Genomic DNA, 16812 nt, shown 5'->3' with positions numbered 1-16812 from the left:
CTGCAAGTGCAGTAAGTATAACCTCTGACTCTACTTGTGTAAGACGAGGAGGCATAGTGCCTCTTTAAAACTCCAGTGTGGCTGCTTAGTCAGTACTGGCTCCCCTCCTACACCCCCTTCTTCCACTGCTGGATTGAAGTCACACCCATTTTTTTTTTTTTGCAATATGGGTGTAACTTTTGATGGAGCTCCCCCTCCCAGTTATGTCATTACTTCAGTTCCTTTGAATCAGAATAAAAAGTGCAGCAAACTTCAGACTCATTGACTGCAGGCTCAGTGAGCGTCGAGGCTTTTCCTTTTTGTGCAGCTTCCAAGGATCTCTGGTTTTTGCAAAACAGCTCTGAGAAAACAATGGCCAGTTTCTCCTTATGGGCAATTTTTGGATTGTGTTTGCTGAAGCTTTGTCTGACAGAAACACGTAAGTTTTTTATGAATTAAAACACTTATGGTTGCTAACAAGTTTATGTTTCTGACAGCAAGAGTTCTGCTAGGTAGCTAACAGCTTTCTTGCTCCTGTATAAAGTTTTATTATTTGTAAGAGTTACAAGAGATGTTTGAGAACTGTAAGCTCAGCTGTGCTGGTCTGTAACAACCTTAGACAGTTATGTATTGCTTGTAAAGGGCAATCCCAGATCTATAAAAAATGAATTTTAGATCGTTAAGTTTAAGGTAAGCACAAAAGTACATCAGTTGATTTTGACCAGTGCTGGTAAACCTCTGTTTGACAGCGTAACTGCTGTTACACACTTAGTTTGCTCCCACAGCCCCATCTCAGGCAGTAGAGAAAAGCGGGGGGGTGGGGGGGTGGAGGGTGGGGGGGGGATTGTGATGAATGGGGATGGACACACAGCCTCTGCTTCTCCCCCCTGGCATACAAGAAGTTCATTCTTTAGTTTACATGGACTGAAACAACAGTTAATCTGTACTGCATTTGGGCATAACCTTGCTGAACAGAAGCAAAACTGCAGTGATCTGTGATCGAAATTTGGAGAACTTTTATACCAAGGCTGCTTGCTTCTGACTTCCTACCGTTTTGTTGGGGTTGACTGATGAGATTTTGGAACAAAGAGGGTTAGTAGTGACTGAAAAATTCAGTTGTTTGTCAATTAACTCTCTGTGGCTTGGTTATTTGCTTCAAACACTTGTATTTGAAAATGAAATATTAATGGGGGGGTGGGGGGAGAAGGGGATATATGTCCAAAATGACAAAATGCTTTTGAAATTTCACATGGTGCAGTCTCAACCATGCTTGAGGGAAATGGCCATGCTTTTAACAGACTCTCCCTGCGACAGCAACTGCCTTGAGGCATTTTGTGGTTAGGGATAACAATTATCCTTCTACATAATTTTTCTACTCATCGGTGCCAGAAGTCTAACAAAATACATTTTTCATGGCCATTGTCACCCAAGGGCTCTGTGTGCATGTGTACAGTAAATATATTTGAACAGCATTTGTTTGAGCAGCAGTGGATACTTCTGGAATGGTTGCGGCACTGACGGGCTGTGAATGGGTGTGTTGAGCAGTTCCCAGCGCATCAGTGGTAGCTGAAGCATTCTCATTGCTTTTCTTTCTAAAATTGTCTGTCTGTTGTACCAAAATATTCTTGCTAAAATCAGGTATATGCATAAAGCCTTAGAGAAAGGGCAGGGGTAGTGTGGGCTAATAAAGTAAGTCTGAGATGTGTTTAAAACCTTGGCTTGGTCCAAGTCTGTATGCTGTATGAGTATTATAATTATTTGGTTACCGCCTGCTCAACTGATTTCTCCTTTCATGAGCTGCCAGGAACGTCCTAAAGAAGCAGGGTCTACCCTGACTCTGGGAGTAGTGCATTTTTACAGTAAGGCGTAGCAGAAAACCCCATCATCTACTCTTCAGCATAGTTACAAAAAGTATGTCAAACTTCACATATGCCCCACAGGGAAGTTTCTTTAGTGGCTTAGCAAGGTATTAGACTATAGCTACAATATGTTTTGGTTGGTATGCGGTACATTCCAGCATGACTTTGTAGTCAGTAATGACTTCAGAAGAGCATTTTATAGTGGTTTTATTTTCTTTCTTAAGCCAGTGACTTTGCTGTGGAGTAGTGGCTATTGCTGTTGGGAGACAGCTGCCTTGAAGACAAAATTCAGATCTAGTCCTGAATTGGAATTTTGATTCTTTTAGTACAGAATGTTGTAAAATTAGAAAGGACCTGGATTTACTGTTAATGTTATTATTAAAGAAAAGATGAGATATAGACAGCAGTAGAAAAACTTGTTCATTGTGAGTTCTGTACTGTTGTGACCATACCGTCACTGACACACGAGTGAGGTCTACTCATGCTGTTGCTGCGACTTTTGTTGTCTAGGGAGTGAAGATCCAGGAGGACATAAGTACTGACATCTTGGTTAATGATGATTCTGAGGGAGATTTTCTCCTGTGACCATTATGAGTTGTAAAAATATTTCTCTCAAAGTTTTACTTGATTGACTAAAAGTGAATCATAGAATTCTGACCCCCAAACTGGAGAAGCTGGAATAGAAATAGTAGTAAAGATGAAATGAAAAGAGGGAGAATGAGTCCACCAGCAGGAGGGAGGAGCTTAGATATTAGCACTGGAAAGGTTGCCAGAGTCTTGGCACGAGGTAAGACTTTTAAGACAGAGCTACTATAGCTATCAGTAAGTCACAAAGGAAGGGACCTGTCTGCCCCTTGGCTTGTATATTCATCATGAAAACTTGTAAATAAAGCAGTTTGAAGGAGTTTTTTGTTAATTTATTTTCACTTAGTCTTTACAGTGTGTATCTTAGCTGTTTTCCCAAAGCTGCAAAGTAACTAGACTTTATTAAAGTTCACCTGAACTTCCATCATTGTTTAATGGAAAGGTTATGTGCCTGCCCTAGAAATACCTTGAATACACAAAGAACCAACAAACCATGGTAGAGGGTTATCTTACAATCTTTGGAGAAATGTGTGTTGATTCTTCAGTTACTGGTGCTCACCACAGTGTAGAACCATTACCTTAAAAACTGGAAGTCAGAGAAAGGCTTAGATACCATCATACAATTGAGAAAGAACTTTAAAAATTAAATGCTTTTGAAACCACTGGTAGCTCTAGCCAAGGTTAAATGAAATGTTCCCTCACATTTGGTGTGTCTCTCTTTCCAGAACATGGAAAGAAAGACAAATGACTTTAATAGGCTAGGACTTGAAGTATTAATTTTGCAGTTATTCGCTCAAGACCTAGCCATGCATGAGGTTCTACTGTAGCCAGAATGTTCCTGCAAGATGAAATGTCCTGAGATGCTCGTAGGCAGGTATGAACAGCAAAGAGAATCATGAGCTAAGTACTGCTAAAATAGTTGTAGAAAAAATTGGTTCTCAAGAATTTCATGAAGGGCTAATAAAATGCTTTCAGTGAAGGACAACAGACATTTCAAATTAAAGAACTTACAGAAGAGAACAGGAAAATATAGTGAGGAAAAATACAGATCTCAAAGGGATGTTCGGTGTACGGCAAGGAGCATGGTGAATTGCAAGAAGCAGTTAAAGTGAGTTATATAGACAGCATGAAGTCTTGAAGAATTTAAGTTAGAGAAGAAATCTGAAATGTATCCAAGCAAGAAACTAGTGTAAACCTCTGCAGACATTTCCACTAATATGGATAGCAACTGTCAGGAATGGGGAAAATAAATAAGGAATAAATAAAATTTAAAAAGATAGTAACAATCAAATCGATGTATAACAATAGTGGAGCCTACAAATGTGTGAAAAATTAGAAAACTTAAAAACTGCATTGCTGACATGACAGAGAAAGAAGCTCTGGTGAGCTCTGTGGGATACGGGTTAATTAAAAAGCACAGGGCAAACAATGCAAGGTGGCAATGTTCTTGCCAGAGAAGAGATGGCATTCAGAGGGAGTGGCTAGACAGCAGCAGTAATTAGGTTTGAAAATAGGTTGCTAACAGACACTGTTTTTTAAGGACAGATTAGATAAGGACAGACTAGATGAACATCTTTAAAGGACAGTTTGGGTATTAGTGATTATGCTACAATCAGGTTGTCAGACAGAGTAGAAGGCCTTTGCTAACTCTACTTTTTCTTTGATAAAAGGATAATTTCAGTTCTGATTCTACTAGTAGAGAAGAAGGAAAAAAATATGTAGAACTTCTCATATAAGAAGAAAAGGATAAGTTAGCCCAAGATTTTTTTTCAGAACTCTAGAGATGCTATAAGAAAGTGTCTCCATTTGTCTGACCATCTCTGGTCGTCTTGCCTTGCATTTCTGTTCCTGCATTAATGGATAAGTGTTTGAAAATACAGACAACATAGATGATAATTCTCACCATCACATGACATGTATTCCATTATTTACAAAACACTGATAATTTTTTTGAAAGAGAACTCTATGTGAGAGCGAGGGAGAATGTTCTGCCAAACTGTGCCCTTAAATTGCTTTTTGCAGGACTAAGATTAAACGTATGTAGTTACCTGTGAACTGAAACCTCACAGGATAATTGTGAAACAAACATGACCCACCACAGAAATCCTGTCTGCTTTGAAAACAATCCAACACTGTACTGGAACAATTCATAGTGTTCAAAGTACATGATATTTTAGCATCAGCTTGTAACTGAGAGCATGTCTTATCAAATTTCATTTTTTTCACCACTAAATTGAATTCTTAGACTAGAGAAGTTCAGACTTCCAACTGAAGGCCAGTAGAGTGAGAGGAGCAATACAGAGGCTGAGTTTCATAGAATAACAGAATGGTTTGAGTTGGAAGGGACCTTAAAGCTCATCCTGTTCCAACTGCTTGCCAAGGGAAGGGATACTTTCCAGTAGACCAGGTTGCTCTAAGCCCCATCCACCCTGGCCTTGAGCACTGCCAGGCATGGGGCAGTCACAGCTTCTGTGGGCAACCTGTTCCAATGTCATGTCTCTGATATGTATGGTTACTACCATGCTAAACCCAGATCCACAGTCTATTTTGTTCTTTGCCTTTACCTGTAAAGGTTTCATTGTGCTATGTCTGGTGGTTTGGACTGTTCTCCAGTGGGTTGTCAAAAACTGTTGGTGTGAAGCCAGTTTGGAGCAGCTGCTAGTCATTCTCCAGACTAGACCAGAAGCTCATCAGCTGTTAACATGCAGTTGTTTCTCACTCCCTGGGAGGTAATAATCATTTTGAAGCCATCAGGCACTGTAATTATCAGTGACCATTATGGATGCTGCTAATAGTGGCGGCAGAGAAGATTGTGTCAGTTCTGAATGTTTATCAGTTTCCTCCCTGCCAAATCACAGGCCTCCCTACAGTTGCATCAGCAGCAATATCAGTAGCAGCTGACTGTGATTTTCCTCTCTTGCTCAGAGCTCATCCAGCCCAAGAGACGACAGAGTAGCTTGTCATATGAATGAGTTTGCAGGCAGCAATGTGAATGGCAGCTGAAAGAGGGGTTTTCCTTGGAGAATCTTTTCAGCCAGCCTGAAAGTTCATCTAATTGAGATTTAAAGCTCAAACCTCCGTGACTGTTTCCTGCCTAACGAAACCTGCAGTCATATTTGGAGTCTGTGCCTCCAATTAAGAACATAATTGAATTCTCTTTTGTACATTCTGGCTTTGGGACTTTCCAGTTCCTCTGCATGACAGCACTGGCTGCATTATATAATGCAGCAATCTTGTTTCAGTACAATAACCTTCAACCCTCATACTGTGAAACATTAAAAAAAGGAAAAAAAAAAAACAAACCCAAAACAACAGAAAGGAGTTGAAGAATAATTCACAATTTTTGCAGTTGCTAACATGGAAAATCAAGCAACCATGTCAATTCAAAGTAAAAATCACAGAGGAGACTTGAATTTTACTTACATTTACAGTCTGAAAAATACATGGCTTCACTTTTCTTTTTTGTTCTGTCAATGACTGAGCCGGGTTCAGTAGCTGGAAGCCCCAAGAGACTCTGTTGTGTCTTTGCAAAGAAAAAGAGAAAAAAAAAGAGGGAAAAAATCAGACACGCAGCAGCTGTGTGTAAAACTTCTGTCTCTGTTTCTACTAATGAATTTGTTCCAAAAGCAATGTGAGATTGTTATAAAAGAGGTTGCCAGGGTACAGGCTGACAGCTGCCTAGGAATACAGCATTAGCCAGCAATCATGTACTGCACAGTTAATGTCTGTTTTATTAAATACCTGCTTTTGTAAATAAGAAGGTGCCTTAGACAGAACATATAATAGTAAAAGAAATTCTGTTGTGACATAGCCCTTGTTGATTACATATGTCTCACAGCGGCAGCGTGTCAGCAAAACAGGTTCTCAGAAGCGTATTTCCCTAGGGGGCTTTTTTATTGTTATTTTTGTTAATGGATAGGTGTCTGTAAAGAAGCAGGGTGTGGTATGTGTGGGTAGATGTAAAGAATAGTTTCTAGCAGTGTTCCCATACAAAAGTGAAAGGCTAACTAGAACTCAGCATACGGTCTATGGCCACCCAGGGCAGATGTAAATGAGCTCTGTCCAGGCAGCAAACAAGCTGCTGTCCAAATCTGGGTCTAAAATTCAACCACCAGTCTTAACTGGCAGCGTCTCTGAGGAAAAGTATCTTGCCATCTTATCAGGGAGGCTTATCAGCAAGGGATTGCTATCACACTTTCTAGAGCAGCATGACTGCAGCCCCCATGCCCACTTAAAACAGACTAAGCAAGCTGGCAGCTGCTCTTTCTATCACATGGAAATGCAATAGTCTGGTGATTGTGATGGTAGTGATTAGTTGTTTATCTGCCTACTCTTTGCCATCAGCCAACTCACATCTTATAGATAAGATGGAGTATCCCTATCACAGAATGAGAAGAGTAAAGCACTGACAGATACAGTACAGTGCTGATAGGGAGAGCCAGGTCTTCCTAACTCCATTCACGGTGCTCTGGTGATGCTTCTACATGAGGAATAGTTAACTGAGCAGGTTCAAGGGAAAGTAATATTGCCAATTATAAAGATGCATGATTCATTAATAATGAAGACACTGAGGGTGAGGCCTGAACTCATCTTAATGTTTTGCTTTCACTCACTTCCTTATTCTTCCTCCTACTGCTTGATTAGGTGTCCTCCATTTATTTACATGTCCTTTCCCTTTTCCATCATTCACTCAGGCATGCAAATGTAGAAAAAACCCACTCGGGCTAACGAGCCTTTATGTTCACAAATGTTTTGTTCTCCTTTCCTATGTATTGCTTACCTGTAAGTTAGACATATAGGAACATTTAGAAGATGTAAGTGAAATAATATGTATTCCGTGCAAATCAATTTCTCCAGTAACTGGAGAAATTTATCTGATAAAAATCAGATAAAACTTTTCTCATTTGCTCTGACCATTTTATCCTGTTTCCTTGTGTGTGTGTTATTTATACACACACTGAAGACTGTCATCTACATTCAGTTCAATAGTGCATGGCTCCTGTTAAACAATAGCGAATATGAAGTAAAGCTTTCTTAAAAAGTTCTTATTCAAGACTTAGCTTTTTATGATGTTTGAAGCTGTTTGGCAAATGAGAACTGACTTAAATCTTTTGTTCTACTTTCAGACTTCAAGAACTTAAAAATTAATGTAATTATAAACTGAAGAATAATGTCTTATGTTTAGTCAAGTTTCTCCTCTGTTTGAAGCAGTACTTTCTAGTGATAATTATCAGCTATCTTCTTGAGATCTTGGAGGTATTTGTAGATAAAGGCTTTATACTCTGAGAAAGCAGAGTGCTGAGAGACATATATTGACCAAGCAAGTCAGAGGAGGAGCTATCGTCTCTATCCTAAAGGTGGTCCACCTGGTCATGATGCCAGAAGGCCAATGGCCAGAACATTGCAAGTCCAGACAAGTTTGAGTGTCGAACCAACTATCTGTAACAAGGTGGTACCCAGCAATATCTTTTAAAAACCCATGCCTTCTTTTGAACAACTTTGTTTCTCACACTTACTCATTGTTTTTGTAGAACCACAGAATGGATTGGGCTGGAAGGGGCACTGAATCTCATCCCGGTGCCCCCCCCCGTCACAGGCAGGGACACCTTCCACTAGACCAGGTTGCTCCAAGCCCCATCCAACCTGGCCTTGAGCACTGCCAGGGATGGGGCAACCACAACTTTTCTGGGCAACCTCTGCCAGCGCCTCACCACCCTCACAGGGAATGAGCGTCTGCCTAATATCTCATCTCAATCTCCCCTCTGTCAGGCTAAAGCCATTCCCCCTTGTCCTGTCACTACAGGTCTTTGTCAAAAGCCCCTCTTCAAGTATCTTATCAGCCCCTTCAGGCACTGGAAGCTGCTCCAGGGTCTCCCTGGAGCCTTCTCTTCTCCAGGCTGAACAAGCCCAGCTCTCTCAGCCTGTCTCCAGAGCAGAGCTGTTCCAGCACTCACAGCATCTCCATGGCCTCCACTGGACTTGTTCCAACAGCTCCACGTCCCTCTTGTGTTGGGGGCTCCAGAGCTGGATGCAGCACTGCAGGGAGAGGTCTCTCTGGGACATCTGGCCAAAGCTGTCAAATAAATCTGATAGACTCTTGTCAGCCTTTACCTGATAGAAGGTTATATTTTACCCAGTAAAACTTCTGCTCACCAGCCTAGTCATTCTTAGATTAAATGAAATGTAGAGACCAAGTTCTTCCAAGAGACAGGCCTCAGAAGATTCTAATGACAAGAAAATTCTCATTAATATTTGTAACGATTTGGTTTTGATTTCAGCCTACTGCGTTGGCAGCTGGCTTATTGTCACTGTGTTCAGCATCGGGTGAATAGGGCAGGAGGATCCAGTGATTTCAGAAGATTGGTATTAAAAGAGTACCATTCTTATATTGCACTCACAAGAGTCACTTTGTGTTCTTGGGAGGAGCAAAAACTCTTAGCACAGAAAGTAAAAATACTTTTCTTGAAATCTCATTCTGAGGTTTAAACTTTCAAACTCTTCTTTTCCACAGTGTAATAAAATCATTCCATAGCCTTCCACCAAAGTGGATACTTGGTGGTTTGAGTTCATCACTGAATGGGCGCAGTACGTTTTAGACATGCAGCTCTCCAATTAGTAATACTTGTATTAAGAAGTAATAACAAGCAGACATTGTGACCATGTGAAACAGCTTCCTACAGTGACTGCCTAGAGAGAGTCTCTTTCCTCTTTTTACGGCTTGCCTCAGAAAACATTTAAAGATGTTTGAAGATATAAAAATGATTCCAGCTAGTGAGAAAGAAGTGAACTGTCAAATATGCTCATAGCAGGTTTTTTTTTTGTAGTCCTTTGGAATTCAGTGTTGTTTAGCCCCACTTCACAGGTAGGGAAACGCAGAGAAAGCAAAAAAAGTCACCCAACAACAGACCTGTAAAAAGAACATGTTCTCCTGAGCCCTAGCCTGGTCTAATCAACAGGATTAGCGCCTCTTTCGGTTCAGTTTCAGAAAGCAGCTGTGATATTACACACAGGGCTATTTCAACTGAAATAAGCATTATTATTATTATTTTTCATGAGAAAAAAAGAAATTCTTGTGCCAGGACTGGTGCAGAAGTGAACAAGAGTGTAGAGGACTGGGAAGTGACAGAAAACTCAGGAAACTCTCTTCAGTTGCTAAATGTTTGGTAATCCATCAGAGACCCAGGCTGTGCAGTCTTTCAGCTGCATAATGCATACAAGAAAATCCACGTAAGAAAAGTTTCCTAATTTTTTTAACACCCTTACAAACCATTGTTCGCAGACCTGCACTGTATTTAGTAACAGTGTTGGTCAAATACCTTATCTGACTATTACTCATAGTGCTCAGGTCATTTCCCATTATCAACACCAGTCACAGTCATATTACTGCTGACTCACAGCAATTGTTAGGCAACTTATTAACACCTTTTTTCCACCCTTGATGTGGTACAAATATATATCCATAATGTTAGCCATAGCAACATGTCGGAATCCTAATACAAGTCTTTCTTTTGCTTTTTAACTCTACTGGTTTGGTCAACAGATTGCTATACTAGGAGATATCCCAGTACCTCCCACCCTTCCAAAGCAAACAGTTTTAAGAGTCAGATGAATTATCAGTGTTTTGGGAATTGATATAGTAATGACTGGTAGCAGATCATCTGGAAAAGTGATTCCACTCTGTGTAAGCTACTTCTGCTGTTCCTAAGAGAAATCTCTGATTTCTTTAAAGAACTTCCCACTTTTATTTTTTTGCAAGCATGTTATGAGATCTTACTTCTGATTTCAGAGTCCTTTACTATCTTGCTTTCTTTTTCAGCTCTGATACAAGCTCACTGATCTCAATTGGTGCTGTGTATACATGGTAATAATGGGACACACAAGACCAGTTTTTGCTTTGTTTGGTGTACTTGACAAGACAACTCAATGAGTTTTGCTTCAAAAATGTAAATAATTTCTTTGGGGGGTGTTTGGGGGGGAATCCTGTGGTGCCTTATTAATGATAAATTATCACCTGTTTAGGATTTTCTTTTTGTTAAGATGACTGAGTCCTATTTGCTATTTGAATTGACCCTCTCAGAGTGAATCTGACATCATGATTCTTTCCAATGTCATGAAACTCACCTTCATTGAGGTCTGTCACTGTGTGATCTGCCAAACACCAATTTAGTTCTGTATCCTTTTATAAATACAGTTTTATCTCATTAAAATAGAAGATTACTAGAACCAATGATCATCACAGCAAAAACACTGATTTCACAATGATTCCAGCACTTTTGGGAAACAATGATGCTTCCCTAATTGAGGATGATTATATGCAGACAGTAATGCGTTGCTCTTATGTACCTCCAACACCTAAATATATGTAGGATTTAATACAGTATTTAAATTCACAGACTATTAAGGCACGCTGTCAATGCCTCTTACCCATTCTTCCCTCATGCAAATGTATCTTCACTTCCTCTTGGGAGCTGTTCACTTTAAATAAACTTTTTTTTTTTTTTTATAGGAAAAAATATAATAAACCCAAGACATGTAATTAGTCTCACTACAGTTGAGATAGCAACAGTATTGTGTACTTACTAATGTTAACTGCAAACTCTAGCTATTAAGCATGTCTTTATACTAAGCCAAATAGAAAATATTTGAAACTAAGACTGTAAGAATTATTCAAGAAATTTAACTGAGCATCTAGCTTGGGATGCAGCAAATAAAAAAGAAATGTTCATTTCATGAGTTTAATTTTTTTCAGTAGCGTGTAGTATGATTCCCAATTGCTCCTAAGACCACAATGGTTACCAATCCCTCTATTGAAAATATACTTGTGTCTGAGTACCTCTTTAATTTTTTATGGAGAGGAGCACATTGAGATTAACCCATTTTCCATATCTCAAACTGCAGTAGTTTCTACACACAGCTGAATAAACAACTTTCATCTTTCGTTATTGCCTGTGAATTAGTCCCTTCAGACACCTTCCATGAGCTGTTCTTCAGAGAATTCTTTCTTCCAAGATTTTTTCCTTACTTTCTCTATCATATCCAGCATTTCTGGTCTCTTCAAAACACACTATTTGTAAGGTGTTGTGGATAACAATGACCAGACAGCACTGCTAGCAGAAGTTGCTTAAAATTCGTTACTCAAAAGCAGGATTTCAGTGTAACATCACAGGAAGAGTCAGATGCTTTTTGCTTAACCATTGATTCCAGTAAGTAACTTTCTCCAGTTTTTGTTTTTGGTTTGATTATTCATTGAGCAATTTTTAGGGCTTAGAACTCTTCCATATAACTCTTCATAATGCAGACGATACTATACCTTGTTCTGCTTTTCTGTGAAAAACACAAATCACAAATATTCAAAAGTAATGTTTTATCCATGTTTAAAGCTGCAAAATTACGTAAAAAGGTTACAGCTATTTTCTTAATCTAAGAAATGTGAATTTAGTTTAAGCCATTGCGACTTGCATTACATTGGAGGTTTCAGCTCACCAATCTGATTTGTAGCAGGCCAAATTCAATAGATTATTGGATAATATTTTGATCAATATTCAATTAACAATGATGATCCCTAATTTAAGTGTGAATATTGTGCTACATTCTACATTTCTGTAACGTACCTCTGTGTGAATTCGTACATATAACTTCTACAAGAAGCTTGGGTTTCATCTCAATTTTTGCAAACAATGGAGAGAGGTTGTGAAAGAAACTGGAAATGAGTTCATCCACATTCTGGGGGAAGCTAAGTTTGGAATAAGTACTGATATGTCTCCTGTTTGGGCAGTCTTCTCCTGCCATTATTTGTTACTAGGAAGTCCACAGGGGTCATTTGTCCTTTGACATGTCTTGCATTGTGAGGCTTGTTCTAAGCAGCCTTCTTTTTAGTCTGTCTGCCATACTAATGTTATCTTTGTTTTAACTGGCTGGGGTTTAGCACTCTTAAAAAGATTCTTGGGGTTCCTTTCTCTGTCGTTTTCTTGTGAAGTGGACTCTTTAAAGTCAATAGATGTTCTACTTATTCAGCATCTTTTTTTTTCTCTTTTTCACTTTTGATCCTTGCTTACTTTTCCTTAATGAATTTATTATACAAAATGAGTTTTAAATCAAAATACCTTAAAAAAGGCTTAAAATTTAAAAACCTTATTAGAGATTTTCCTGTATAACTCAGAGGAAAAGAAGCAATACTAAAAGCATATGTTTTAGTCTAGAAATTGTTTACAAAAAAAAAAAATCAATATCATGTGAAAAACACAGTCAAATCAGAGCTGGTATTATTATTGAGTAGCAAATTAAAATTAAAAAGCTGTCATTTAATTGGACTTAATCATAGGTCTGATTTTGTGTTAATTTCTTATCTAAATAGCCATAGCACTTAAATCAGACTTCACATGACTTGTCAAACTCAGGTGGAAGCTGAATATATAATCTGTAAGAACACAATAAAATAACAAAGAAATAGTTCTTTGCTCTTACAGCATTCTTTATCAGTAAATCTAAAATTGCTTTATTAAGGAAGGTAGCTGCAGACTAAGGAGATAGAGAGAGATGACTTGGCTTATCCAGGTTACATCAGTGGGTAACTGACAGAGGAAGGAATACGCATAAGGCCCTTGGAGCTTCAGGCTGGGGTCTGCCTGCTTAGCAGCACTGTGTCTCACCTGATTTTATCCCAAGTGACTAAACGATTCGATTTCAGTGAATGAAAATCAGCTTCCAACTATTATTCACTAGCTTTGTTTCATGTGTGTTTCTTCACCTGGATTGCATGGAACTGATCCCAACTGATTTGCTTCATAGTCCCTGTTACTCAGCCTTTGGGGTTAGACTACTCATTGTACAGTCTGAAGCTTTCCTGGTATCGACAATGATGATATGTTTTCATCATCTTGAGGAGTACATATCTGATAACTGTCTAATTCCACATCTATGATTTCACTGCCTGCAGTTTTTCTGCTGAGATGCTACACAGCTGTACCATGTTCTAGTGCAGCCTGAAAACTGTCAGCTCATTTATGGATGAAACTATTACAAAAAGAATAATATTAATGTCAGCAGCAAGGAAGTTTATCGTATGTGATGACACTGTATGGGCTCCCTCAGGATGTTTACCAGAGCAACAGTTGCCAAGCAGATAAACTAGGTTTGGAAGATGCATTAGCAGACTTTTTTTTTTCCTTGCTGCAGCAGCTGCTGAGGAATAAAACATGTTTCTTGTACTTACTTGCATTTCAAGTGACTCTGTGAATGCTTGATTCATTAATGGTGCCACACTCTCTCTTCCCCCCCCCCCCTACTTTTTAAAATTAGCAGCTAGTAAAGCTACCAGATTAAGAGACTGAACTTTTTGCCCATTGTTAGACACAGAGACAATGGCTTCCATGACCAGTAGCCAGATTTGTTAAGAAGAAAAATTTAGAAGGGAGTCAACAGCTTGAGCTTTGTCTTGCATCCCATTTCCAATGTGCACTTACTGAAATAACACAGAAATGTGAGGAATACTTGTTAACATTTGGTGGAGGAAGGACATCCTACTATAGTGTATCCCTCTCTGGCTGCTGTATATCCCCATCCTACTGCTGTGTATCCTGTTTCCTTTTCATTTCAGAGACTCATTTGAGCCCACTTGAATCACAGGGATAGCATGGCTATGTCACAACTTTTTTTGTAATTAAGAGCATACAGGAGGGTGAGGAAGCTACTATCTTACTTGCCTTTTCAGCCCAAATTACTAGGTACACAAATATAACTGGGTAGTCGGAATGGGTTTGGCACAACTTCAAAGGAAGGTCTGATTTTGTACCTTTAGATCTTTGGAAAGACATCAGTTTTCTTGTCACCACACCCAACTCCTGAGAATATGTTGTCTCTGTTTATAGCAGGCACTCCTTGCAGCAAGCAGGTAAATTCCTTTTAAATTGTTTTTGTATATTTTAAAAAGCTAGGTGTGCAGAGATTTCCCCTATTGCCCTCCTCCTACCCTCCCGCTACCCTGAATATCAGTAATCTAATATGGATATAACTATTGGGCTTTTTCTCTCCCAGGAAAATTTTCAAGACTTAGAACATCTTCCTACGCCAAACTGAAATGAAAATATGAAAACAAAAATAATCTACAGTGAAATTCTGGACTGCGTTCTTATACAGCCCAATTGTATTGCAACCATGTAAACACACTTAACTTTCTGAAACTGATTTATTTTACTTTGTACAAACTAAGTTTCAAAATGAAAGACAGTTACAAATTGACAAAACCCTTATTTTACTTAAGTATCCACAGGGGATACTTTGAAAGCCAAAAATATACACTTTATTCCCACTAAATCTGGAAATGTATTTCCTAACAATAATTTTGGGTTTCACAACTCGGCAATATCCCAAGCTTGATTCTTGATGCTTTTTTGTTGTGATGGTAGAGGACTGCAGCCTCATAGGCACATGCTTGCTTAACTCATGTGGATCCTGCAAAGTCTAACTTCTAAATTTTGATCAGTGTGCAGTCATCCCTGTTTAAAGTCCAATTTTCCCAACACAATTTTCCTTTCCCCATCAAGCCCTGAGGGATTCAGTACAGGTGTGTTTTAATGATGTTGACACGTGTCTATTAGTGACTGTGGCCGGGATTAGTGAATCATTTTACATAACCTAGAAAACGGCTACCCAGTGGTTTTTCATCATGGCTGACCTGGGCTTTAGTCCAACAACTGACATAAAGGTGGAAGCCTTTGTATCCTATTACAGTTGTCTAAGCTGTAAATTGCTTTAGTGAATGGTTCTACTAATAGCCTCTAAAGAAACGGTGCTCAGCAAATAGTAATGCCATCCAGTCCCCTGTGTGCTGTAGGTTATCTGCTAATTACTGGATGATATTTTTGTACATTTGAGTTCTCCCACATGTCAAAATAGTGGAAATTGGGCCATCTTACTACATCTGTTGACAAAAAATATCTTGGATCCTGAAATGTTTCATGAATCCATCCCATATGAAATTTTGTATTCAGAAGGCATTTCCTCTAGTCAGCAGTAAAATATGCACTCTTATTTAGCCGTGAAGTTGTTTTCCTGAGAAACATTTAAAAAAACACCTATATCAACTGGATATAGGCCTGAACTGAGAGTTGTGATCTGACCTGTCCAGACTTCCTCAGACCTTAGGGCTCATATGGCCCAAATTCTAGATTTGCCTGGAGAGGAACCATAGTTACTAGGAGTCTCTTTAAATGGGTGATAATCTGTTTCAATATACAGCTTTTCTCTACTCCATTACTAGCATGCTGTAAAGCAGATGCTAATATTAACAATGTAGATATGACTGCTCCGGTAATGGTTACTCCTGTTTAGAAGTGTCAGTACAAGATATTTTATCTGTGATTACAAAGAAACATTTACCTATGTGTATTTGCCTAGAGCTTGAGATCTGTTTAATAAATTTAGAACAAAGTTCTTCCAATAAATGTAATAACTATATTCTATTAAAACAAACAGAGAACAAAAAACTTTCTGCACTGTCAAACCCCTAGTTCTGTTCCTGTTTCAGCCCCAGTTTATCACATCCTGGTGGCCTATCAATCATCTTGAACCACAAACCGAAAAGGAAAATCCCCATGTTAACAGCACACCAACATTTCCTGTTGCCATGCTGCGGTTTTACCAAGAAGTCTGTTAGCAGCCTTGTGTCTAAGTATTCTTCTACAGTTTTCTTGTTTAAGGAGGCAGGATTTTGTAAATCTTTCACTTCCTTTGATGTGTCTCTGCAGTTTTTAGACTAACAGGTTGTTTTTTTTAACATAAGACAGCATCCATCTTGAGAATAAAACCACCAGGTATTGTCTCGAAAGCAATGAAAAGTAGGGAACAGTGCATGAAACATCCATATATTGGATCAAATATCTTTCTGGAAAATCGACTCCGATGGGAAGAGTTAGCATGAGTCATTATGCGTAAGGGCTGCAGAACCAGGGTGGAAATAGAGATTGCACCTGGTTTCTCACTGTGACAGCTTCTAACAAGCCTCTAGTATTAATAATCAGGGTGTAACTCACACTTTCATGAAAGGACAATGCTCTATAGTCTGTTTCAGCTGATTCTATTACACCAGTATGCTCTAGTGTGCAAACTGCTGTGGCACTGGAGTTTGTGATTTTGACTGAAAAGTATTAATAGAGCCTGTTTCAGATCCATGAATAGCAATAGCAGGGAAAGGCTTACATGCAGTTGGTTCAGACAGAGCACCAGAAATCCCAGGGCAGAGAGGGAGGAATGTCCAGTGCAAATGTTAACGTTCTCCATGCTTGTAAAACTCAGCGCAGGCTTAGGGGCATTCCACAGCTGTGGGTTGAGTCACCCAAATCTCATGGTCTGGATGAGAATAATGATGACAGCGCAGGCATGTCTGGTGCTT

General features: G+C 39.1%; 1 protein-coding gene across 6 annotated transcripts in view; it reads left to right on the top strand.

Moving 5' to 3' along the window:
• Nucleotides 1-212: 212 nt before the first annotated feature.
• CD44 (CD44 molecule (Indian blood group)) overlaps nucleotides 213-16812 on the top strand; it is a 59447-nt gene continuing 42847 nt past the window's right edge. For 3 of the 6 annotated variants that reach the window (XM_061462856.1, XM_061462854.1, XM_061462855.1), the window contains exon 1: nucleotides 215-418. In XM_061462856.1, the coding sequence (XP_061318840.1) occupies nucleotides 352-418 (67 nt within the window). In that variant the 5' untranslated portion in view covers nucleotides 215-351. Of the gene's footprint in view, nucleotides 419-16812 lie in introns of all 6 variants that reach the window. The other 3 variants (XM_061462853.1, XM_061462857.1, XM_061462858.1) reach the window with 3 other exon arrangements.

Source organism: Pezoporus flaviventris, unplaced genomic scaffold (assembly GCF_033815535.1).
Source record: "Pezoporus flaviventris isolate CSIRO_AGI_PZ_B2104156 unplaced genomic scaffold, CSIRO_AGI_Pfla_v1 ptg000036l, whole genome shotgun sequence".
Lineage (NCBI taxonomy): Eukaryota > Metazoa > Chordata > Aves > Psittaciformes > Psittacidae > Pezoporus > Pezoporus flaviventris.
Note: the sequence above shows the minus strand (reverse complement) of the source record. Positions and strands in the feature narration are given on the sequence as shown.